At 39.2% G+C, this 26,732-nt stretch overlaps 1 protein-coding gene across 1 annotated transcript; it reads left to right on the top strand.

The window, feature by feature from the left end:
- The first annotated feature begins 361 nt into the window (after window positions 1-361).
- LOC131591960 (ADP-ribosylation factor GTPase-activating protein 3-like) lies at window positions 362-26,093 on the top strand. The gene is made up of 16 exons (XM_058863101.1): window positions 362-573; window positions 6,202-6,320; window positions 6,817-6,889; window positions 9,359-9,490; window positions 10,925-11,011; window positions 11,890-11,971; window positions 12,263-12,319; window positions 13,138-13,184; window positions 14,279-14,424; window positions 16,497-16,622; window positions 17,052-17,174; window positions 19,679-19,816; window positions 20,495-20,618; window positions 21,530-21,620; window positions 24,787-24,908; window positions 25,172-26,093. Exons 1-16 carry the CDS (start codon window positions 505-507, stop codon window positions 25,187-25,189), a joined length of 1,554 nt encoding a protein of 517 aa, XP_058719084.1. The 5' UTR covers window positions 362-504; the 3' UTR covers window positions 25,190-26,093.
- The last annotated feature ends 639 nt before the right edge of the window (window positions 26,094-26,732 follow it).

Here is a 26,732-nt window from a genome sequence, read left to right as displayed (position 1 = left end):
GACAGGATGAGAGGACAGAAGTCTAAAGCGGTGCCAGGGAAGGTTTAGTCTGGACATAAGGCGGATTTTTTCACGGAAAGGGCGATTAGATATTGGAACGGGCTGCTCAGGCAGGCGGTGGAGTCCAGGTCCCTGGGGCTGTTGGAAAGATGCACGTGGCGCCCAGTGCCACGGTGCGCCTGACGCGGTGGCGAGCGTTCAAAGGTCGGGCTCGCTCATCTCCGAGGTCTTCTCCAGACCCAAAGCTCCTGTGACTCTGTGGGTGCGGGTTTCCCACCCCTCGCACCACGCACCCCGGCGCCGCCTCGCTCCGCTCCCGTCTCCGCGGCAACCGGGCGGGCCGGGCGGGGCCGCACCGCCCCTCAGCGCCAGGCGCGGGGCCGGCCGGGCCGCGGCGGGCGGAGCGTCCCGGGAGCGGCGGCGCGGGCAGTCCCGGCAGCTCCGGCCGCTCCGGCCCTTCTCCCCCGCGGTTCCCCCGGCGGCCCCGCCGGCTCCCCCGGCGCCATGTGCGAGCCCAGCAAGCAGGACATCGCCGCCATCTTCAAGCGGCTCCGCTCCGTGCCCACCAACAAGGTAAGGGGCCGGGCCGGCGGGCAGCGCTCCGCCGCGGTGACACGTCGCACAGCCGGCGGGGCGGGGGAGGCGCGGGGCCCGCAGCCCGGCGCGTCCCGCCCGGGACAGCAGGGAAAGGCCCGGCGGCTCCCCGGGGTGGCCGTCCCGGGAGCAGGGCGGCTCTTCCCAGCCTGCCCCCCGTCCCTCCGGCCGGCATCCCGCGTCCCGAAGGGATCCGTCCTCGGGGAGGGAGGTGCGGCGCCCACCGGGTGCCTCAGGTTCGCTGAGCATAAAAACAAGTTCCCAACCAGCTGCAACGTTGAGTGTGTGTTGCCTTTTTGTTTTTTTCCCCTCCTGTTTTTATTATCCAACAAAGTGGTACAGCCACTTAGGCAGTGATAAAAGTTTGTTGGTTTTTAATCTTGCTGGGCTTGTCCCGTGCTCAGGTGGCTTTCTCCGTGGTGCGAAGGTGTTGCTGTAGTGTCCATTGCGTGTGGAGGTGTGGGCTGGGAAAGGTGTCTGGCCAGGTGACAAGTACCTGCAGCTGCTCTGTGTCGCTTGTTTGTGTTGGCTTTGCGATATACGCTGAGAGCATACGTGAAATATACACCAGGAAATTTGGGATTAGCGTTACGGAGAAACACCTTGGGTTTGTTTTTTGAGACTAGGAATCCGGATGTCTGTCTCTGGTCCAAAACTGACTTCCACTCTTTGAACGCAGTTCATGAAGACTGCACAGGTCTGGTTTCTCAAAGCACAGCTCAGAGATGAACACTCAGTTTCTAGCAAAAGTATTCTTAAAACTTGCCTTTGCGATGGGGTGAAAAGTTTATCAAGGAAAGGTCCTAGTCCCAACAACGAGGGTGAGAAAAGATCTCTTACAAGCTCCTGAAATTCACTGGCACTCTACCTGAAAATTTAGTAGTTTAGGGCTATTGTGATACTTTTTCTATATTGGGATCACAGGAGAAATAGAAAGTATTGCCCCTGCTTGGCAAGCATGGGGTGCCTCGGGCAGTTCCCCTGTGCTGGACTCCTTGTTGCTGTGTAGATTTAATCAGGTGGATGTGGTACCTGTGGTTGCTCAGGTGTATCTGTCTCCCCGTGTCAGACACCACATAGAAATTCAGTGTTGACACAGCAGTATTGGCACAATGTGTGCTGCCACTCACCGTGGGCCAGTGGCAAAGAAGTGGCTCAGGCACAGAGAACTCCATAACAATGCGGTGGTGCCCGGTCTGGTTGACCTAAGAAGGCAGAGAGGGAGAACATCAGCTAAGGTCTCACAACTCTTCCATGCCTGTCTGTCTCACCATTCTTCTGAAGTAAAAGTTGTTTCTTCCATCACTTTCTCCTCTCGTGTTTTTTACCTTTATGTTTGTGCCCGTTCTGTTGTGTTCTTCTCAAGCAGCCTGTCTGCCCCTTTTATTTGTAAGGTTTTTTTTTTGGTGGGGAAGAAAGACATGGGAAAATGCAAATAAAGAAAAGGGTTCTGGATTAAAAGTTTAGTAATTTGCTTTAACTGTGCGGTTTATGGGTAGAGTTTGGGAAGAACTGCCTGCTCTAGGCAGGCATGTGCATTTACTCTGTTCTGGGTGCTCTGTGGTAGTTCTTAGTGCATGTGAGCTCAGGAAAAGAATTCTCATTTAAATAAACGTGCAGTTTAATTTGTGGGTGATAGTGTGTTGAAAGTGATGCTTGAATAATTGTCTTGAAATTCACATCTGTAATTTCATGTTAGTTCCCTTTATGATGAGGTTTTGAGTTCTTGGTGTCTTTGGGTGTTACATAATTAGAACTGCCTGATGACAGCAGAGTGATCAGCTGCCTGATGACTTAATAAATGTTACAGTTATTAAATAGGACGTATTTTGTACCCATAAAAATGATCATAGTCCTTAAGCTACTTGATACTGTTTACTTGAGTGTTTGAGCTCTACAGCTCAACCCTTTCAAAGACTTACGTGCTCAGGCTGTGCTGAAAGTCTCTTCTATTCTGTCATAGATCTGTTCCTCTGAAAATGTTTTTTCATTCTTTTGTGCCTGGTTCTTTTCTTTGGTTGATGATGGTATTCCTGTCTTTGCTTGGACTCCCAGCATGTTGTGCCAGTGGTTTATCAGTAGCTTAGTTTTGTTATTACAGTGTGTGTTTGGGAGTGGTTTGTGTTGGGTTTTGCCCCAGGATGGGCTCTGCTATCTTGTGTCCCTTAAGTCATGTTGACATGATGACACTTCCAGAACAGGCAGTCCTCTTGCCTTCCCGTGGCCAGCACTGCAGTCCCTCCCTTATGCTGGCATTCCTGGTGGCTGCACTGTGAGTTGGCCCTGCCTTTGCTCTGAGTCCGTGTGCCTGTGCAGAGCTGCTTCCCAGTGGGATCAGCAGCTGGCATTATTAGTGCTGATGCGAGAGAAGAAGGAAAGCGTATCTGGGGACAGTGGCTGGTGACTAAGAGGAGCTGCTTGGGTTCAGATCAGCTTGGCTGAGTGTGGCACTCCTGACCGCAGCCGGGTTGGTGTTCAGGCAGCTGGATCCACAGCCTGGGAATGGCAAGGTGTGGATCTGCCCTGGGGCTGGAACCCTGTTCCAGTGGAGGTTCAGAGTGTAGAGGCTGAAAGTTTCTGTGTAACCCTGACCTCAGGGATAAGTGCTCTTGCTGAACCCACTCACCTCTTCTGCTCATGCCAAAAATAGCATTTCTATCAGCTATTTATTACTGCATTTCCATAGCCAATGTCAATATTTAATTAATTTATTTATTAATGTAGATGTTTTGCGCAAGGTGGATGTTTTATGATTTATTAACTGCTTGCTGTGGGTTATACCCAAATCTCTGTGTTTGCTCTTGTACAGACATCTCAGTTAGGTCTTTGGCTTTTTTTTTCCAAAGTGACGCTTACTGAATCTACGCTGTGGAGTGTCTCAACACAAAATAAACAAAAAGCATGCAAATGTATTTTGAAAGCACTAGATTATTTAAGCCTATCCTTCAAATTTATTTTTAATCAATATTTTAATATGTTAGTTGCACCTAAATCTGTAAAGAAAATACAATTTGTCTGTTTTTAAAATGGAAACAATTTCATAGTGTGGCTCTGAAATTGATTTTAGTTTCTTCCCCCTGGTTCTTAAAAATTATGTGATGGGAAGCACTTTAAAAATGGAGAAAATAAAGCAAAATTAATCTAAATGTTAATGAAACATGCATCTATTTATATTGGCATAACATTGATGGAAATAGCAGCTCCTCCTTTGCTTTCAGAAGAAAATTGGATATTCCTGCTTTCATCTCAGTCCTCAAAGGTACATTTTTATGCCGCCTGAATAATCTCACAGGTATCTGGTAGGGACTCCTGTGTGACACTGAAGATACTGAGCTGTGGAAACCAGCTCCAAGGTGATGCAATTGAATTTCAGATGTTAAAATTACAAAGTGCTCATAATTGGAGGAAAGGAAAGGGAAAGGAAGAGAATCTTCAGACATGTTTATGACTGAACTTTTAAAAACATGAGTGGTTTTTTTTTAACCACCCACTCCAGATTCTAGTTTCCCATTTGTACTCCAGGCAATTTCCACAAGACTTCCACCTGTAAGTCAGCTTTGCTCTCCTGTATCAGAAGTGAGACCATGGTTGCTCTGTCTGCTTTAGTTTCAAGCAGAATCTTCTCTTTTGTTGTCCCCATCCTCCTTTGGCCTTGTAAGAAAAAGCCTGAAAATTGTCAATTTAAAATGAAGATGAGTCTTTTGTTTTTTAAGGAGCTGCTTCAAAGAATTTGGGGAAAAAAACCAAACAAGTTCTGACTATTTAAGCTGTGTGTTTTCTTAGAATATGGCATGCATGAAGTCTTACTCATTATTTTTCCCCTCACCCCCTGTGTGCCATTCCACCTGAGCTTGTTTCAGGGTCTCCCTCTAACCCCTCCTGTTGTCACCCATTCTGTGTTGCTTTCATTTCTGCTGTATGCCAGTGAATGCCCCATTTCCATGTGCAGGAGTGGGACATGTAAATAACATTAATAAGTATTAGGCCCCTGTTGAGAGGGAAAGGAAGGAGTTGCACATGCAGGAGCTGTGATCTCCATGATTTCTGTGTGTGTTACCAGTCATTACCTAACTGCAGCTCACCCTTAAAGTGTTCAGTTGTTGAAAGAGTTAATGCTGAATCTGCTGGTGAGCTGTGCTTATGCTTGATGAATTTGGAGTGCCCAAGCTAAATAGACCCACATTAAGTTGAGGAGTTTAGCCTCAAACTACTCCTAGGCATGCACCTGAAATTAATTTGGATGGATGATGGGTGACATGACTTGATCCCAGACTCAGGGCTTGTTTGACTGTGTATGTACACAAAAATAGAGACAAAAATCTCTCTCCAGGTTTACAGAGGGAGTTTCTGGCAAGACTTCTTAATTTTATTTTTATTTTGTTGTTCAGCTTGGCAAGGAGGTGCTGGAAGCTCTGTGGCCTGTTTATGATGTTCCATATGTTCCCACCTGGCTTGGAATAAACTTTATTTTTCATATCTGCATATAGCTAGAACTTCCACTGCGATCCAAGGATGCATTAAGTTTATATGAGGATGTTAAAGGATAAAGTTGCAAATTGGAATGCTGTCAGTTTGTGTTTAAAAGCTTATCTCTCTCTGGATTTACTTCTTATTAGGTGCCACTGGGTGGATGCTTTTGCTGTAAAAGCGCTTCTCTGCAGCCTTTTCCTTTTACCTCTGAAAAAGCATTGATCAGATAAAGACCTGTCATACAGGAATAGATGTGTGCACATGGCATTAACTCTGATTAGCTGTTTATGTTTAAAGTTGTTGTGTTTCTTGCATTTGATAATTGATTTGTATCAGATAATTTTTTTCTGGTTCTTGCTTTCCTTGATCAAAGTGGCACAGAATTCAGAACAGCTGAAAAAGGGCTTGAAGGTCATGGTCTGCTGACCTGCAAAATGTGTGAGACACACACAGACACACCTCTTGCTGTTTTGGCTGAATGTTAGAGGTCCAATGTGGTGTCAGAGGAAAGGAAATTCCTGGGTTTGTCCATGCAGTAATTGTGGATCTGGTTGCTTTTTAACCAGTGTGGCCCAGACAGTGGGAAGGCTGATGTGGCAATTGGTGAGTGATGAATCATGCAAATATCTGCAGAGGCTGCCTGGATAAGCAGTGCTCAGAGGCCTTCCTGACACAGCTGGATTGCCATGGCTTGCCCTGAAGGTTAAGGTTTCAATATGGGAAAGTAGATAATGATGGCATTAGTCCTGCTGATAACCTTCTGGGGCCTCACAGGTGCAACATGAGGAGAGCCTGCCTTCGGGGAAATATTTCTTAACCACTTTCCTATTCCAGCAGTGCTGAAAGTGCTGTGTTAAATGTGTGTTTGAACTAGGCTGATGTGGGTTCTCTGACCTGATTTCTTAACCTGTGTACAGTGGGTATTTTTGGAAATGGGGAGGCTGTAGTTGTGTGGGCAGATTGTGTAACTCCTCTTTAGATGCCTAAAATTAGGATACATGGAGTTGTCATGTCAACAAATGCCGTAAGAATGAGTTAATAAAGTTAGATCACTGCAGGGGTGTTACATTGACTTGTAATACAGCTCTAAGGCCTGGTTATGCTCAAGTCCTGTTACTGATGTTTGCTTTCTTTGAGGTATGTTTTGACTGTGGAGCAAAGAACCCCAGCTGGGCAAGCATCACCTATGGAGTGTTTCTCTGTATCGATTGCTCAGGGACCCACCGGTCCCTTGGCGTTCACTTGAGTTTCATTCGGTAAGTATTGGTGTGTTTTCACAGTAAAATTCATCTTTTAATAGTTTTGTTTGTTCACAGACCTGCTCAGAGAGGGAAACCCATTCTTCCTTCAGCTTCTGGTTCAAACCTTCTTAGTGTTTGTGTTGGCTTTGCTGATAGCTTATGATCTGATAGCTTCTTGGGAATTGTGTTCAGTTGCCAGCTTAGCTTCCTGAAACAGCTCATTGTGGTGGCACCTGAGTTCCACCCTTCCAAAGCCAAACTATTCTGTGGTTCTAGTACTTGGATAGTGCTCAGGTAGTCAGCTGGTGCAATAAATCTGCACCCTGAGTTTGTCCTATTCCGGGTGAGTGTCCCAGCTGCTGACTCAGGGCCTTCTGGGGTCTGATAAATAACTACAGATTACAAAAAAGAGGGGCGGGGTGGGGGAGAGAAACACTTGGAAAAAGAACAGAAACAGAGAGTTTTTTAAATGCCTTTGGTGGTAACACTAAAAACATTTCTTTGTGTTTAGGTCTACAGAGCTGGATTCTAATTGGTCCTGGTTCCAGCTGAGATGCATGCAGGTCGGAGGAAATGCAAACGCTGTACGTACTCCCTGGTGTTTTCTTTGCATGTTGAAGCTTGGTAATGTTGTAATGTAAGCTTGGAAAATGTTCTCTTTCCTTACTGCCTCTCTTTCTGGAATTATTTTTATTTTTCCAGTCCTTTTTTTTTTTGTTACAGCACACACACACACACACACACACACACATACACACATACACACATATCTTCTTTTTAAGAATTTCTCTGTCCCTCTGGATGCTGATTTAATCCTCCATTCTTGCACCTTCTCCATTTTGGTGTAGTCTGAAAATGTTTTGGTTTTTTTTCTTAGAAGTCAGTGATGAAAATCATTGAAAAGGCCAGATCAGATTCCTTGTCAATGTCTAATTTAGACAGCTGCTCGAAGATGGCTTGTAAAGGAAGCTTATGGGTCCCTTCCTGTGACCATCATTCCTTCCATGTCTTGTGAAAAAACCATGCCAAAACCCATGGACCTGCCAAAAGTCACCCTGGAGTCAAGACCTAACTTCACCTGAGTTAGCACTGAAGATAAGATGTGCTGCATTGTTGGGGGGACTAGCAGTGTCATGGTTTGGGCCAATTCATATTGGCTGTTACTTTCAACTTGATTTTTTATGTAACTATACAATGTGTTTGTAAATTGAAGTTCTGTTGACAGCTGTCTAGTTCTCAATCTCCCTTTTTATTTTCTTTTGTAAGCTCCTTGGCAATCTTTTCACAGCTTTTTCCACTAATAACTGAGTGTTTCCTTAAGTTGGCCCACCCAGTGTGGGAACATGCAACTTCCAAAAGCAATTTCTGTTTTTTTTCTAATTCCCTGGATGCTTATCCCGTATATTTTTTCATTTGTGCTTGGTCCTTAATGCTGTTTCTATAAGAAGCTTTACCCAAGCTTGTTTTCCATAGTCTTTTCCATGACAGTTTTAACCATCTTTCCTTAAGTCTTTAGGGTTTTTATAATTTTTTTCTTATTTACATACAAAAAATGCTGAGTTCAGGGTCATTGTTACTTATCTTCCACTTCTGTATTTTCCAGTCAAATATTTTTCTTTGAATTTGGCATGCAGCAAGTCACTATCTCAGGCTTACAGATCTGAGCAGTTACATGGTATCTTCTTCCTTTTTTTCTTCTGTCTGTCCTTGCTAAGTTATTCCTTTCCATGTTAGTACTGCTGTTATATTAATGTCCTCATCAAGTTTCTGTTATACCACTGAGTACATAAAAAATCACTGTTTTGACTAATGAGAATAAGGAGATTTCATGTTAAGAACAGTTTCTTTTTTAGCCAAATGATTAAAAACTTTGATTAAATTATATCAATTTTGCTATGTAAAGGGTTTGAGGCAGTTGGAAAGAGATGGCAAAGGCTGAAAAAGTCTTCAGTTAATCTTACAAAGTCTATTAGTGGAAGAATTACAATAAACCTTAACTGTTTAATTTTGTTGGGTTTTGTCTTCCTGCTTGGATGTCACTGTTTCCTATCATATGTTGTACCAAGAGGTGCAATATACCCTCAGCAATTCCCCAAATACCTTAAGTTCTCAATGGTCTGGTTTGGGTTACTTCAGAAGATTAATACCTGAAACTTGAAAAAACAGATTGTTAAATTGTCTGTACATTGAAGTAAAATTAACACTTTTCTTTTAATGGCACTAAAAAGCCATTCCCTTTTGGGTCCAGTCAAATACCAAATTCTAGTTTTACTATTGGCTAGAAGCATTGCTAGATTAACATCAATCATTTGTGTTGTGTAATTGCCTGATGATGCTGAATCCTGGCTAACTGTGGATCCTGAGCTTCCTGGTGCATTTTATATAGCTAGAAAATCCAAAGTGTCCTTAGCTCCTTGTGCTTTCAGATCACAGCTCTATGGTAATTGGAATTAGGGTTTCTAAGAAGCTTCTCTAAGTGCCAAGTTAATAGTGTATATATTTACATGCAGAAATGCACAATCTTCATTTATTCATTTTATATAAACACACAAGCCTATAAACATATCTGGGCACATAGATATATACATAAACAACCCTTACTTTTGAAGGAGGACCACTTTTGTACACTCATTTTGATACTATTGAAATTGATCTCCCCAGCTTGACAGAGATTAATCCAAGCAATGCCTTTTAGAATATTAGGAATGTCCTGTGGAGCAGAGCTACTGGCAATTAATTTTACCTCTTCCTTCCACTTAATCACTTCATTTCAGATCAAGGATTTTTTTGTATATGGTGGAAGCTTGCATTTGTATATGCTCTTAAAGCATCACACTGATATATTGTTTTTTTTCTGTTTTTATTTATATGTAAAGAAGTCACCAGAGTGGAGTTTCCTTTGTATTTTACAGATTTCTTAGACTCCATAACTTAAATTATTAGATTTAGGCAGGGAAGCAGACTAGTTTTCTGCATTGCAATGTATCTTTTTGTCAAATGACATTAGCTTTTAAGTCTGTTCCTGACAGCATTTTCTGTGTTTTGCTTCCCAGTCTGCTTTTTTCCACCAACATGGGTGCACAACCAATGACACCAATGCCAAGTACAACAGTCGTGCTGCTCAGCTCTACAAGGAGAAGATCAAATCTCTTGCAACACAGGCCACGAGAAAGCATGGGACTGATGTGAGTAGTGTGTGTCCTGAGGCCAGGAGATTCCTGAAAAAAATCACTTTTTTTCCCTCTAAAGTCACTTTACATTTCTGATCAGTAATACAAAAGGTTATCAGTCTTTAGATAATGTGGCCATTTCTCCATGAACCATGTAGTGGTTTTGTCTTTACTTCTCTGAAATTGGATATCTAGAGGAGTATAGCATGAAAAATTGTAATGGGATTAACTACACACTGTGTGTGATTTAAGTGGAGTTTGTTTTGAACAGGTAAATAATGTATTTTTTTGTTTTTTCCCTACAAAAATAATACTTGGGAAATTAGTGAGTTGTGTAGAACTTGCTGTTCTCTATCAGAAACGCTGAGGCAGTTCATGCAAACTGTTAAAACATTGTTAGGTTGCTGACAGAAGTCAAGCAAAGTATCCAGAATTGATCTCTGAAGTTAGATTAAGTTTTGACAACAGTTCTCTTCTTCATACACAGAAAACATGTTTTGATTGTTTAATTCAGGTTGTTGAAGTTTGGGACTGGTTTATTTGAAGTTGATCAGATGAGTGGAAATTAAAAGCAAGAAGGCTTGCTTTTTTTCTCTTATCTCTGCATCAAACAGCATGAAATTTAATGGATCATTCTCAATTATTCATACCATGGACAATATAATTCACATCACAAAGTTTAGAAAATATTTCTTTTGACTTAATAAACAGCTTAAGATGTAAAATGTGTTTAAGTATAATATACTGTGTGTATCTAAGTTTGTGGCAAGTTTCCCAAATGAGTCTTTGAGGAAGTGTGATTATCTTGCTTCTATTACAGATTCCATCCAATTGTTTGATATTCACTAAAATATTTACTAAATTCACTAAATATTTAGTGAATATTTTTAGCTGTGCACTGCAAAGTTAAGTAATTATGTTCTATTTAAATTAATGAAGTAAATTATTCAGATGGTTGCATTTAGTACCAACCATCCCCTCCCCTGTCACATGGTAAAAAATTCCTTTTCTGACTTGCTGATGACACTGACTGTTGAATGGTGAAGTGAGTTTGTTGTACCTTCAGTATCCTTTCTGACAGAGATCATTATTCCTGCATGGAGTAAGAAGAGCTGTGAGAAAAGATTTGTCTGTGAGTAATCTTGGAGCGCAGGTCACAGGTTGGAGTCCTGTCCTGCAGTCCTGTGGCACTCTGGGGACCCCAGTCCTGAGATCTGCCTTTGCTCCAAGCTCTTGGCTGGTCCACCAGAAGCACAAGAAATATGTGTGAATTTAATAAAAAAAGGAATGTCATCTATTGAACATTGGATAAATTTGTATGGAAAAAACACGGACAAGAAGAAAAATCAATATGTTTTTAACCTGAAAACAGAGTTCTTTTAAGATTAATACATTGGAAAAAAATACATTCGTGCAATTAACCTGTAAAATTCTGTCCCTTAATTTCAGCTGTGGACAGATGGATGTGGAATGCCACCAGCATCACCTCAAAACAAAGAGGAGGAAGATTTTTTTGCATCCCATGCTTCTACCAAGGTACAAATTACCTGTCTAATTCTTGTTTGCTTTCTAAACACTTTGGTTGACTGTGAGCTCTGTGGTGGAGATTAAACCCTGAAAGAAAACTTTATAGAGAAAAGGTAGGTCAAGGAGTTGGTATTTATCTGCTTTTCCTTCTCTGAGTCTCAGAATTCTTCCTGGATGTGAACCACTTTCTAAGATGATAATTTTAAATGACCCAAATAGTAGCTAAACGTGGAATGAAAATCTATTTTTTTTGTAGACATAACAATTCCGCTTGGAGCCGGGGTTTCTTACTTGGAAGTGCTCTGATATAAATATACTGTGTTGTACCTTGGGTTTTCGATCAGCAAAGTGTAACAGTTCTTACAGCATTCATTGTGACCTGGTCACAAACCTGCCTGTTGAGGGGAATGTGTTTGAAGTGAGTGGGAGGATGCACCAGGAATGTTGCTCACAATCAAAAATGAAGTGAAAGATGAAAACAGGAAATGCAAGAGCTTCTAGGGAGAAGGTGTGGTGATTATATTTAATCACCAGCATACAATAAATAAATCTAAAGCACAGTTATAAATGCTTATTATTGGTTTTGATGATAAACATAAGATAAATAAAATTCCTGAGAGGAGAAATAAAAGTGTTCAGGAGTGGATTGAAACCATTTGTTTTTAGTAAAGGTAGGCATTTCTTGTAATTTTAAGAGCTGCCCTTCTGAGTACAGGTTTTAATCCTAAAAGCTAAAAAGTAAATATAACAATAATAATAATAATAATAATAATAATAATAATTCAATATTAATAAAACAGTGATGCTTATGCAGTCTTTAGCTAAGTGCTCATATTTATTTGCTGTATTTTCTGTGCACTTTTGATTTTGTGGGATTTTTTTTCAAGGCAAAGAATACAGAGTGGATGTTACCAGAACCAGTTTCTCTCCAGCAGAAAACTTCCGAAAACATTTCAGAATCCTGTGAAGGTATGACTGGTTCTTTAGGTAGGAAGGTATGATTAGTTAACAATAAGTTGCATTTTTTTTTTATATTATCTTAGTTTAATCTCTTTTTGCCCTGCTTTAGTAGTTAAATAACCTAACCATGCTTAGTAACACAAGAATTTGGGGTATCTGCTGCTCTCTTTGTGCCTGGGAAAGCTGTGATGGAAATACCACATTATGGTGTCTCTGCCAGGCACTACCCTGATACAGTGAGATTCATGCATTCTAAAGAGCCTTCTGATATTCTTACCCTTGTTATTCCTTATCTTTTAGGACCAGAACATGGACCAAGTGTTGATGGCCTTAACACATCCCCACAGCCTGCATTAGGTAATGAGTGCAAGCAGCAAAAGAGAGCAGCAAATGTAGAAAACCCAAATATCCCTTTGGACAAAGAATGCCTGCCTGGGAAGAGCTGTGGAAATAGATGTTGCTCTCTTTTCAGAAATCTGAACATAAAAACTTGGACTGGAAAAATCCTGTGTTGATAATGCAATACCTTCAATCACCAGGCTCTTATACTTAACACTGAGCAGTTTATCATACTGTGAGTAAGGAAAAAAAGCTGATGGAAATAGAATAGAGTAAAATACCTCAGTGATTTGTCACTTGGAGGCTTGTCCTGCAGGAACAGGTTTCTGAGAATGAAGTGTTGATTCTCAGCAGCACAGAGGTGGTAAAGAAGAGCTATCTGGGCCTGTTTTGATACTTTAGGCAGGTATGGTCTTCATCACTGTTTTAATTGGGTTTGGTTATTTTAGAGCTGAAGACTACAAAAAAGTTCACTGGGTGCACTTCCTGCTTTTCGCATTTGTATCTCTAACATGTTCTCCTAAAACAAGTGCTTCACTTTTTCTTGGTTGGTTTGGACATGACAAGTTCTGTCTTAAGGGAAGAATCTCTCTTCTGTTTATGCCCCTTATTGCATGTTTTCAAGAGATGCCAATCAAAGGTAGCTCCCCACATTTTCTTGGAGATATTCACAGCTCTGTTGTGTCACTTGGTTTAGTATCTCAGCCCCTCAGTGTAGAAAGACAGTAAAATGAATGGCAAAAACTATTTTGAGGTTGATGTTACGGAAATTTTCTTCTGCAGTTCCAGAATAAATAAAAATTGTCTGTTAACTAATGTACATTTAATTCTTGCAGAGAACACCACCTTCATAAAAAAGAAGCCAAATCAAGCTAAGAAGGGGGTGAGTATACCTATGAGAATTTTTAACTGCATTATAGGTCATTTATTTCAAGAGAGTTTAAAAGATAGTTTACAGACTTGATTCTGCATGGGGTCTTAGCACTTTCTTAGCATCTGGTCTCTGTAAAAAGGCAGGAAGAGAGTTTAGTGTCTCCAAATGATGGTTCAGGGCACAGGAAGACTGAGGAAGGCAGCCCAAGTTTTGAATGTGTGGCTGTTGCAACTCAAGGAACAGCACTAATAGTCACCCTAATGACAGCCTAATTGTGGGCTATCAGGGTGGCAGCTTTTTACAGGGAGTCTCTCCTTTTACATCTGGGCCACTGTAGAACAGAAGATTTTGAAGGTTTATTGGAGCAGATAATTTAGATTAAATCCCATGATTTTGTGCTCCCACTAGAAGACCCTAATATCCAAGAGGAATTTTTTATTCTGGGTGGTTTGTGCAGATCTGGTCCCTTCCAGTGAGAACAACAGAACTGGGCTGACAGGTGCAGGTACAGTTTGTGATCTGTGTGTGCATGGCCTGGAGCTTTTACATTAAGGCTTTAAAGTAATAAAAAGTGAAGATAAATGCATTGTGAATTTTTTTGTTGCCGCACTGTTGCAGGTGAGGAATTAAACACAGAGGAGACTAAGAGCAGCAGTCTGAGGGCTGGGCCACCATCCGAGTCAGCACATTGTATCCATATTTGCAGTATTAAGTGTTTTATAAATCTGATAATTACTCCATTGCAATGAAATTTATTATTCCTATACAGCAAAAGAAACCAAAGTTGTTCTGTGTGCTATATTTATTTGAGCCTGACAATCTCTGAACAACTAAAACTCGAATACTTCTATTTTGTTCTGTGGGACTTCACTGCAAAGCTAACTAAATTTGTAAGAACAATTAGCAGAAGCAGAATTTTGAAGTCCAGAATATGGAAAGAAGTATTTTCTTTGCTCCAAATTGTCCTTGCTGTCTGCAAGGATTGGTCCCATACTGAGTGTAGTGTTTGCTGTTGCTTTCACGTCTTGCTGTTGAGTCAGCTGAGGTGGCTGTCTCAGTTACAATATTGTGGCTTTTGGTTTTTTGTTTTTCATTAATTCCAGCTTGGTGCCAAAAAAGGTGGTTTGGGAGCCCAAAAAGTGAGTAGCCAAAGCTTTAATGAGATTGAAAAACAAGCACAAGCTGTAGATAAAATGAAGGAACAAGAGGATCTTCACAGTAGTAAGAAAACTGAGAAGGAAGAGCCACTGTGAGTATGAATTAATTATAAACCATGAAGCCTAATTTAATGAGCTAATTGACAGCATTTTAAATACTACCATAGATTAGCATATGCCAATAAAACTTCAGTTCTTAAAAATGCCCAGACTTGGTTAAGGTGAGCCAAGCAGTAATTCTCCCAGTGCCCTTTTTTGGCTATTAAATATATGTTTATACAGTTGATGAGTTACTGTAGAAAATTAAGTATTAAGAAGACTCTTGGCTCTTGACATTTTTTTTATCTCATGCTAGTTACCTAGTTTATTTTGGTTTGGTGCAGTGAACTCAGTAATATTGAAAACAGTCTTTCTAAGAGCATAGGGAATATTCAGCTTAACTTGTACTTAGTGGGTAAGAGCAGAGGAAGTTTAAATATGTCTCTAATTGCCTGATGAAGCTTTTGGCTGATTTATACTGGAACTGCCCTCATTTTCGCCAAAACCCTTTGAATAATTCTGTCTGAGGCCTTGAATCTGTTGGTCCGCCTTAATTAATAAATACTCAGCCCTAAAGCTCAGAGGGTGCTGTTCCTGATTCCTTCCACATTCCTCTGCTATGTGCTTTTGGTTTCTAATACTTCATTACTTGTCATCAACATTAGACTACTAAATAGTTGGTTAGTGTACACTTTTGTTGTTAACAGAGCTTAATAGCCTGTCAGGTGCTAGGGAATCCTTCCTATAACCTTTTAAGTTTTCTGAATTATTACATAATTACAAGATCACTTTTTGCTCGTGATACCAAGGTGTTTGATCTATAATCTCCTCCCCATTTATTTTGCTCACTTTTATGTTGTCCTTGCAGAGATGGATGTTTTGGTTGCATTAAAAATGCCAATCACAAGGGGATCATTTGAAGTGTTTTAAGCACAACGTCATGGTTCTTGGTGATTGCCAAAAAGTATCAGTGGAGAGACTTTGAAGTAAAAACTAAATAATAAAAAAATGATTGTTCATGTATTATTATTCTTTATCAATATTGTCTTTGATTGTATAATTTAGTTTGGAAGAAAGTCCCAAGTAGTGTCTTGGGTTTTGTGTCAGAAATGTATAAATCTAAAGATCCAAGCCAACTTTTATTGTAAGTTCTGCAACCTTTCTGCAGTAGCCAAAACTCTAAAAATGCTTGTAAACATGAAGGATGCACATACACCTTTATGTTTATGGATCTAGTCCCAGTAGAGGCAAGAGATCTGTATTTCCCTGAGATTATTATTTTGGAATTTTAACTGTAGGTGGCAGCAGATACCAAAATGAAAGGAAGGGTGAAGTCTGCTAAAACTGCATTTGATTCAAACCAATTTGTGTGGTGGTTTTAATTTTAAAAGCTTGAGTAATAAGCTTTACTAAATTAATTCAATAAGACTTTGTTTTGTGGCAGGAATGGTAATTATTCTTTTGTAGTTTAGTATTTAGAGGGAGGAAGAGTTCTGAGACTTGAAACTTTAAATGTGATTTTTAAATTTGTACACAATTCCCTTAGCTTCTGCTGAGCACTGAAAAGAATAGGGAGCTGAAATTACTTCTAAAAACTCAATCCGTATTCCCATTTGTTTTAATCAACAGCAAATACAATTTGGATGTTAATAAAACAGATTTCCTGAGAAGGGCTGCTAATCTTACTGCTTGAAGTGCTGGGTAGATGTTTTCAGTTATTCCTTTTTGCTTTGCACCACATCTACCAGCAGCATCCTGAATTTCATTTGCCTTTCTTCTGATAGTTCAGCTGTACTTCATGCCAGTTGAGACTTATGAATTAAAATATTCCTGAGTTGCTCATTAAAATCAATAAAAATTGTATCCCTTTTGACCTGACAAATTAAATTTAAGCCATATTTCTTCAATTCTGTAATCAAGATGAAAAACCTCGGTCTCTGCTGCACTGGTGTGACTGGGAAATACTAAGATGGTTTAGAGGTGAGGGATAGAGACTTAGCTGGGCCCAAATGTGCCTTAAGGAAAGACATTAGAAAATAAAGTGCTACAATAATTATTGTTAATGTTCTGCTGATCATTCAGTGTAGCATTGGACATTTCTCTGGTAACTGTGTTTTTTTTCCAGTGTATCATCTTTAAGGTTGGCCTACAGAGATCTTGATATTAAAGCAAGAGAAGAAACCTTAAACCTCTCTGGTAAGAAGAAAACGGAACTGGAGAGGCTTGGCATGGGATTGGGCAGCAACAGGAGGTATGTGAAGTTCTGGAAACGGCATTTGAAATACTCTGTGATTTTATGCACTTAGCCCTTATTTTACTCAGGAAATGAAGAAATGGACTAGAACATGTTATGGAAACTTGACAATATCAGCAAAAAATCTTCTCTTTGTCAAAGGGAAGCTTCTGGTAGATTTAAGTTCTAGCTTGCCAGACAGAGGTCAACCTAGATTGTGTTTTCCAGGTGTTAGAACAGACATTGTGCTTGGAAGTCCTGTCCCTACTTGAGAGAATGACAGTTTTCCAAGGGTCCTTTATTTTAATTCCTCTTTCCTTAAATGTTTATATAGCTTGGACTTTCTCAGCAGGCTTCAGAAACTAGATTCGGGCTTTGATTTTTTTTTTTCTTTAAGGGTGTGAGTTTCGTCATCTCTTTACATGCTTGTTTTCTTCCTGTCCCCAGTGGCATTTCTCACTCAGTCACCTCAGATATGCAAACAATAGAGCAGGAAACACCTACAATTGCAAAGCCGAAGAAGAAGTACATGGATGATGTGGAAGACTCTTACTTCTCTTCTAGCTCAAGGTATTCTGTAAGCTTTTGATTTTGGATGGGCCCAGAAGGATGTGCAAATGCCATAATAATATGCACAGTAATTTTGAAAGCTGAGATGAAGGCAGTTTGAACTTGTGTAAACACTCATCATGTTTTCAGGGGACATCTGAATCAGAAGAGTTGTGGAAAAGTTGACTTTGCCTCAGTGACAGATGGATTTGTGAAAGAGGGGAGGCAGCTTTGTTGGGAAAGTGGTCTGAACTTTGTGTTTGTAGATTTTGTCTTGTCCAGTCTAGTCTCTGCTTGCACACACAGTTGCCACATAAACTTTTATTTGCTGTATTCCAAATCCAGTGAATTTTTTGTCAGAATGACTTGTGTTCATTCCTTTTCTCTTTCTTTCTATTGTCTTCAAATTAAACAAGCATTGAAGTCTGATATTAGATGTACTACAGTTGCATCATTCTCTGCATGCCAAATGCAAAAACTTCAGTCTTTTTGAGGTATTGTGCTGGGTGTGTTGTGTGGATGTCTGCAGTCCTATTCCAGAGACTTTATGTAAAACATAAAATGTTAAGCGAAAAATAATTGAAATGTTTGTTATCAGAGGATGAATGCAATGCACACTATAAAATATTGCTCTTGGGAGAAGAAAAATAATTAAATCTTACAGGCACTAATTGCAATGAACCAGGTTTTTCTGGACTGAGAGATATAAAAAGGTGTTACTTTCATAAACTGCCTTTATTGCATCCATGTCACGGCAACATGAGAAATTGTACCTAATTGCTTGTAGACAGGCAAATAAAAGCACAAAGGCTTTTGTGTCACGATTTTGTAGTGCAGTCACTGCAGCAGAAATGCAAATGTGAGTCCAAGGAAAGTGGCAGCAGTCTTGTAAAATAAAATGTAGCATTTCAGTGCTTGCCTTGTTTGTTCCCTGAAAAGAACTGTTACTGCTCTCAAAGTACTCATCAGCTAACAGCAGGCAAAGGATGAATTATGGAGGAGGCTTTTTAATGTGTTGTGGTTCAGTGATTAGAGGATAAATTGTAACCTGGCTGTAATTGTAACCCTGCTCTTGTTGTTCTGGTTCGAGCTGGGAGAATCCAGTTGGAGTTGGTACACAAGTTCATTTTCTTCAAAGAAAGAACAGTCAGATTTGGACTTGTTAAGGGTATTACTATCCTTTATTTCAAGTTGTGACTTTGAAATAGAGGCAAAGTAGCTTTAGCATCATCTTAGTATATTTTGCCCAAAAGCAAAATAGTCATACTGGATATTAGAGTGCTGATAAATGAATTAAGCAAGCTAAAAGTCTCAAGGTTTTTACATAAAATTCAAGCCTCTAAAAATCCTGAATTTTGGTGTTCTGCTTTTGCTACAGTTAATGCAGTCTTATTAACATCACAATGTAAAACTTTATTATCTATTAAATGCAGTTTTTCTCTCTTCCCCCACCCCAAATACTGAAGAAGTATTTTGCAAAGCTACAAAAATGTGAGAGGGAAGGTTAGAGAAAAGAAACACTTTTACTCAAATCAGCTCATGCAGCCCCTGCCCAATGCCATGGTTTTGGTGGCCATTGTGAGACTGGAAAGCTTCAAATCCATAAAAACACCTTGATTGTTTGTTATTATGGAATTAAAAGAATTGCTGTGGGTTCTTTTTGTCTGTCAGGAGAAAGGCTCCTGCTTTTTGGAGATATTCATTCCAAATCTGTCCCTCATATTTTCCGTGCTTGGTGCTGAGACTTTGCTGCTGCAGGTGTCACGTTTCTCATAAACTGCAAAATCGAGTGGCCTGACCATTCATAGTGCAAACATCAAGAACTTTCTTTTTTAAGAGTATTTTTCACAAAATGCAGGGGCAGGTTTTAATATCCTATCTTGTTGTACTAAATGGTTCCATTTTCCTATCCCCCTGGTCATCTTTCTCTCCATCCTGGTCATAGCCAAACTTCAGGTAAATTTCTTCAAGCAGAAAATCTTAATCTTCAGCATTTTAATAGGTTTTTGGTGGTGTATTTTTATTTTTTCAAATACTTTCCATATATGCTGAGATATGTGTAAGTAATAAAAAGAGGAAAAGATCAAATCATGTACCAGAATTGACAAACATGCTTAATTTTTTTCCTTCTGTTTTGTGTTTTCCCTGCGGTTTTGGTGTGCAAGAGAAGACTGTCGTATTAAATTCAGACTCACTTTCAAGAAATACGTTTTTAGCATTTAATTGTAATGAATTGTGCTGCAAAACTCATGAGTTCTTAGTATTTGGATTAAAAAAAATACAGAACCAGAAATAAAGGCTTTTCTGCCTGTTCTGAGCCATTGGATTAAACTGTACAAAGCTTCTAAAGCAGTATTGTGAAATCCAAATTACCCTCACAACTGACAGCTGTAATTTTGGTGAGAACGTACTTGCTAATGAATACTTATAGCAGTCATTATCTAACAACAAATAAATATATTCCCACTTTTCAATAAATAACAAAGTTCTGACTTCTCAACAGGTTTTTCTTTCTTTTATTCTAGGTACTATGATTCTTCAGATTTGAGGAGCAGCACTTTCTCTAAATGGGATGACAATTCAGATGCTTTTTGGAAGAAAGAAAACAATAGTAAAGACATTGATATATTGTTAACTTCAAAAAGCACAGGATTTTCAGACAGGTACCCCAAGAAAACCAAACTGATTTTTGTCCAGAAAGCCCAAGTTTTAATGTGATTTGGGTCATGGTCATGGTAGTGGCATTTTCTTCAGTCTATAGAAGAAAAATTTGGCCAGAACTTCCATCAGCAGTCAAGAGATCTCCTGACTGAATTTCTTTTGTAAGCTGAGTTTCTCACATTTTAAGCACTGTCTGTTCTGCTCAGAGCTGTTCAGTGCATGTACTGGAGGTAATTCCCAAACACTTTCAGCAGAAAAGGAAGTAGACAAAAGATGTGGGGAGAAACTCAAATATTTGCCCTGTTCTGAGCACCTACCTGCTTTGTTTATTGTGTGATGAATCAAAGGAAACCTTGTTAACAAATGAAAATTTGGGGTGCTCAGTTCTGAGGATGGAGGTACTGAAGACACAAAAAACAAGTCGGATTGTGATGATACAAAAAGTATATTTTCTCTATGACAACTTTCTCTGACAATCTTTGTAACCAAGTAGAAAATGTAAGAATGGGGGAGGTTATGTGCTTGGTTGGTGTTTTCTGCCTGTCTTCTTTCTACTTCAAATGATATTTTTCATTTGCCTGTACAATAGAGTTGGAGCACTTAAGTACTTCTTGATTCCTTTCATTCTGTCACGATGTGAATGAGGTTTCTCTTCCTGAAGCAGTTTGTTGTCCTTCCAGGCCTGCATCTCGGCGTAAGCCTGAATATGAACCTCCTGCAAACACAGATGAGGCACAGAAAAAATTTGGCAATGTCAAAGCCATTTCATCAGACATGTACTTTGGAAGGCAAGATCAGGCTGATGTAAGTAGGAAACAGTGATAAGTATTTTTAAGTGTTAAAATATTCTATGGCTATAAAAATGGTATTCTTGTAAGTAAGAGAGAAGGCAATCAATAGTTAAAAATTTGTAAAATTAGTGAGCTTATAGAATTATGTCCCCTTGATTATTTGTTTGATAGAAATGTACAAATTTCTGATCATTTAGAATTTAAGTAATTGCAGTTGCACATAGAACCATACCTCCATCATTCTTCTTTCCTGACAGAAGTGGTAGATTGTGATTTAGCACTCCCGATTTTTTATAGAATCAGGTTTAATTTGTTCTAAATACCCAAACTGATGCCAACAAACCACTGCTGAAGCCTCTTCCTGCTGTGTATTTGTTACATGAAAACATCATTAATGTTGTAAAGCTAACCAAGTAAATAAATTGTCCATTGAATTGCAAGGAGCTGAATCAGCCTAGAAAAAAGAGATTAGTATTGTGCTGCATTTTGGAGGTGGGATACAGATTTTTAATGAAAATCTAACAGTGTAAATACTAATTAAAAGTATAATTACTGTTTGCAGGGCACTTGGAAAAAGATGACTTAAAAGTGTCATGTGGTTTGAAGAGTCAGCAGGATGTTAACTGCAGTGCTTTCCCCTCCATTTCATGCTTTGTAGTTGCTGTTTTTAGTGGTTTTTCAGCAATTGTAGGGTAACTAACAGTGAGTGGGACCCTTGGGATTGCAATGATAAATGTCACTCTTGGGTGACAACTCAGAAATGAGATGGTGGCAAACTCAGTGTAAGTAGTGTGAAAACTGAAATGGGCACAACTTTCAGTATACTCCAGTTCTAAATGTCTGTAGTCTCTCAGATTATCTGATGTGACCTCAAAAGGTGGCAGCAAGCTGATAAAATCCTTTTTATTCTCAATTCTTTTCCAGTATGAAGCAAGGTCTCGGCTAGAAAGGCTTTCTGGAAGCACATCCATAAGTTCAGCTGATTTGTTTGAAGACCAGAGAAAACAACCAACAGGTACATATCAAACAGAATGAGAAACTGGAGCATGTGGGGAGTGCAGGCCCTGACTGCTTCTAATCACAGTCATCACTGTGTTGTGCAAGCAAAATGCTAATAGCGCCAACAGGGGCAGCAGGTGTAGTCATTGTTGAAAAATTAACCCCTTAAATCTCAAGTTCTCTGTTTTTGATTCTGTAAGTTCAGTATTTTATACTGGGGGCATGTGTTGCAAATAACAGACTATTTTGTAAATAACATTTATCAAAAGAAAACTGTAATATTTTCCAGTGAGGTAACACCTAAATGTAGTTTCAGTAGTTTGAGTAGTCTCAGGGAGTTTTTTGATCAGTTACCATGAATAGCTCATTAGCTGTCATAATTATACTGGATCTAGGAAAAATCATTAATAAAATGTTAGTGGACTTGAAATTCCCATGTAAACTGTTGCATGGCATATCCGTTCAGTGGGATATTTGCTTCTACCTCTGGCCTTGCAAAATTATTAAGGAAGATCTTCACTTGGATTGTCTGTTTCAAAGATTTGTTGGAACACCTCACACTGGAGAGTGTAGTTCATCAAATCAGAAAGGGAGAAAGATTAGATTGAGTGAAAAGAAGTCTCTTAGGATTCCTGTTTTCTTTCCAAAGCTTCTTGGATTGTGCAGTGATGTGCAATGGAAAAGGTGGCAAATACTGGAACATTCTATAGGCTTAATCAGTTGAGTTTCATTCCTTAGCTTTTGAAGGAATTGGAAAAAGAAGAGTTACTGAAGAACTTGAAATCTGTGAGTAATTATTCAAATAGGCTGGAGAAACAAACAGGGTGCAGCATCTGATTTCACTTTGAAAAAGTAGGAGTGAAAATCCCCAAAACACGTGACTGTTTAGTTTTGATCCCCAAAGCAAGTTTGAATACACTGACTAGCAGAGAAATAGCTCCTGTTACCAGTTGCTTAAGACCGGGGTTTAGAAATTTGAAATGTAAAAAAAAAAAAGTAAGGAGGGAAGAAGATATGAAGCAAAAATCCCAGTAAGTTGCTTTAGCCACTTGAAAGAGCCTTTGCAGCATGGTGTCATAAATGAACATTTTATCAAATGTACAGAAACTTCCTTTCCTGCATGTCTCTGCTATACCCCTCACCCCAAAAACTGAGGGGTGGCCATTCTTGGAGAAATGCTACTGCACTGACAGTTTGTCTGGTGTGGAATTAATGCCCAGAATATCATTAGTTCCATGAAATAAACTTAATCAGGACACTGTCAACAAAAACACTACTGTTGTTTTGGAATCCTGACTGGGATAAAACATCCTTTGTACCTAAGGTTGTTTTTATAAGCATTTATGAGGTGTCAGGGTAGCACAGTGTAGGGCTTCTTGTTTTTGTACAGAATGCTGTAGGGAGGTTTTTAACTAAAGAAGGGGCTGCAAGAAAAAGCCTTTTTGCATTATTTCAAAGCTGATGCTTTTGAAAGTTAAGTGACAGACTTGGTGCCAGTTTGGAAGGAAACCACAAGAAAAGGAGTTGCTTTTCTGCCTTGTTCACAACTTTTTCACACCAACCAAACTTAGCCAGCAAATGATAGGGAATTCTTGTGGCTGAAAAGTGATTAGAGCTTCTCAGGTTATTTATATCTGCAGATTTTATTTCTGTGACTGATTTTATCAAATGCCTGAAGCATTTGATGAGTGGAACAGATAGTGAGGAAGTCCAAATTACAGCTCAGAAATAGGGCTGTCTGAGGGAAATCTTGAAGATAATTTATAAAGAGGATCTATGATATCTATAAACCCATGCTGGGTTGAAGTATTGTAGTGGGAAGTTCTCTGAATGTCACAAGGCAATGTGACTGTGATACAAACCAGCTTCTTGTCTTAGGTAAAACAAATTATCTCCAGGGTTGTCTGTCTCAGCCTGTCGATGAGGCCTTAAACTTCCCAGGACACAGGAGCTTCATGGTCTCTCTCTTTCTCTCTCTTCCTCCTCCCCCCCCCATTCAAAAGACTAAAAGGAGTCTCCATTTGGAAAATGGTCTGGTTTGGGATGGTTACTTCCTGGAGCCCTATTAATTCCTGAGAGCTTTGGGGTGACCTCATTGTGGCCTTGCAGTGCCTGAAGGGAGCCCGCAGGAAAGATGGAGAGAGACTCTTGGCAAGGGCCTGGAGTGACAGGACAAGGGGCAATGGCTTCATGCTGACAGAGTGTAGGTTTAGATTGGATATGAGGAAGAAATTGTTCCCTGTGAGGGTGGTGATGCCCTGACCTCTGGTTACCCAGAGAAGCTGTGGCTGCCCCAGCCCTGGAAGGGGTCCAAGGCCAGGTTGGAGAAGGCTTGGAACAACCTGGGCTAGTGGAAGGTTTCCCTGCCTGTCACAGGGAGTCAGAATGTGATGATATTTGAGATTCTTTCCAACCCTGGCCATTCTGTAATAGACTCTGTGATCATGGTTGTGATTCTGGTTTAGCTGGATTTGTGCCCTAGACACTATCCCATATTTGATATTAAGGCATGCCAGTAATTACTTTCACTAGTGAGTGGGTGATGGTAATTGTTGGCATGTTAATACTTAGCACGGAGTTAGTTTTGAGTATAATTAGAATAATTAATTAATTATCTTTGAGTTCTGTTACCTTTAGGACCTGCACTTTACATAATAACAACAAACTTAATTCTGTCTAAAATATATTGACTTTAAGGAAAGCTGGATCGCCAGCATTATTCTGGTGTTTTAAAACCTGATTTATTTACATTAACTGTAATTTCTATGGATTTTTCAAAGCCTCAGATGTAGTAAGGCAAAATGTGTTTATACAGCATGGAAATCACCACTCTGCATGCACACAAATAGGGTTCATCACTTCAGCCACCTCTGAAGTGCATTCATCTTCAAATTGCAAGGGGATAACAGCTGTTGAGGATATAAAACAACATTGTCACAGCCTGGAAGTACAGAATAAGTCATCTACTATCCAACATGAATTACTTTGCTGGGAATACAGAGTGTAGAGGATGACACTTGGGTGGAATTATGAAAACCTGAAAACAATCCAAAGGAAAATGCATTTAAGACATCAAGATCTCTGTGTAGTGCTCCTAGTCATACATTGTACTTCAGGGAGAGAAAAAAAGGTTAATTTTAATACAAAATTCTGTTTCCTCCATGTGTGTGTTCTCCTTTTAGGAAGCTACAATATTACCAATGTCTTGCCTTCAGCTCCTGATATAGCTCAGTTTAAACAAGGAGTGAAATCTGTGGCTGGGAAACTTTCTGTCCTTGCTAATGGAGTGATGACATCTATACAGGTGAGTAAAAATGTCACAATCTATTAACCATCAGTTGAAGTCTTTCTATATGGATCCTGCCACTGAATTGCCTTTAGGGAGAAAAGAATGAATTTGGTTTTGAGTTCTGTAGACTTCTCAAAGTAGATGGTAAAGCACTGGTCAATTTTCTGAAAGTCTTGAAGAATGGAGCTGCTATTTATTGCACAAATGGAAGTAAAGCTGACTTCTTTCCATGTAAAACCTACTCATATTTGGTTTGTTATTTGTTTTTACTTTTCTAGGATCGATATGGCTCCTAACTGAAGCTAAAGGATTCCTCTTCAGGCACACAAGTAATCACTGCTGATTCAAATGAAGGTTGCCTTAAGACTGATGATGTTTTTACCTGTTTCTTAGTGCAGATTTCTGACTCAGCCTCTTCTTAGTGCTGTTGCATCTTCCCAGAAATCTTGCAGCAACTTGTTACATTGCATATACTTTTTCTTTTTTCTTCCTTTCCAGTCTTTATTTCTTAACAACCTTACTGTTAGATAAGCTGGGAGCTTTATTTTGTTACTGGCTCTGTCTGTGAGGCAGGAAGGAGAAAGGAGATGTGCTGTTTAGTAGACTGTAGCAAAATATACATTTAAATTAAACCTGTGCTTGCCAGGAAGTAAAAGCTCTTGAAGTCATTAATTGATGTGCATTAAAATGGTGGGGAATTAGTGGTTTAAAACAGTATTCCAGCTAGAAGGTTCTGTGCTTAGATGTGAATGTGGAGAAATCAAAACGTGGTAATACTGAATAGTGGATTTCACCTTGTTGTGGGAACAGTCTATTTATACCTAGTTTTGAAAGTTACAAAAAAATTTGCAATATAGAATCCTTAAGTGCTTTTAAAAATTCTGTATTGTGTAAAAAATAAAAAATAAAAAAAACTTGAAATCTACTAAGGGCCTAATAGAGTAGTTAATTAAATACTTGTTAAAATGTTTAGCACAATCTTAGATTTTTGATAAATTATCAATTATTGAATAAGGAAATAGCGGGGCTGTGTTTTAGACAGTCTAGAATTTATTGCTGATGACATCCTGCATGAAAATTATTATGACCTTAAAGGAAAAACTTTACAACCAAGAATGAATTCAAGTTAATTCTGTTCTGTAATTTTCTTAATTCAAATTTGTAAACTGCTGATATCTAATAAAAACAATTGATATAAACTCAGTTTTGAATCCAATTTCTATGTGTTTTCATCAGTATCCAGCTTTCTAAACACTGTCATCTGTATTTTGTCTACAGAGTGGTCTGGTAAAATTAGCCTTTAGTTTCAGGTAGTCAAACTTGCAATCTTACTAAATTGTTGTAGTGATTTAGAAATCTAAACACTGAAGTTGGGGTAGAAAATAAACTACTGAACTGAGATATTGTGTTAAATACTGTTAACAGTGTAGCTGTATTTGGGATTTAATTTTTACCTGCCTCCTCCTAATTCCCACTTCTGATAACCTGTTCTTATGGCTGTTAGATTTAGATTTATTGATTAAATTTATTCATCAAAAATTACCTTTCTTTTTTAAGAGAGTTCCAAGATGAGCATTTGTGCTGCCTAATGGTACAGCTTTGCAATAACAGATTTGCTTTCCTACCTCCTTTCCCACCTTATAGAGATTATTTTGGTAACATAAAAAAAAAAAAAAAGTAGTGCTCAGGGCATGTTTTGGTTTTCCCTAATTACGGGTAGCAATTTTTGGCCTTCAAAGCATTTTTCATTTGAGTGTCCACGTGAATTTATTGCAAATAATCAGTGATTATGATCTACTTCTTGGAGTTGTGATACACAAAAAATATCCAAACTTGCAG

This window comes from Poecile atricapillus, chromosome W (genome assembly GCF_030490865.1).
Source record: "Poecile atricapillus isolate bPoeAtr1 chromosome W, bPoeAtr1.hap1, whole genome shotgun sequence".
Lineage (NCBI taxonomy): Eukaryota > Metazoa > Chordata > Aves > Passeriformes > Paridae > Poecile > Poecile atricapillus.
This window is presented reverse-complemented; position numbering and strand designations above follow the sequence as displayed.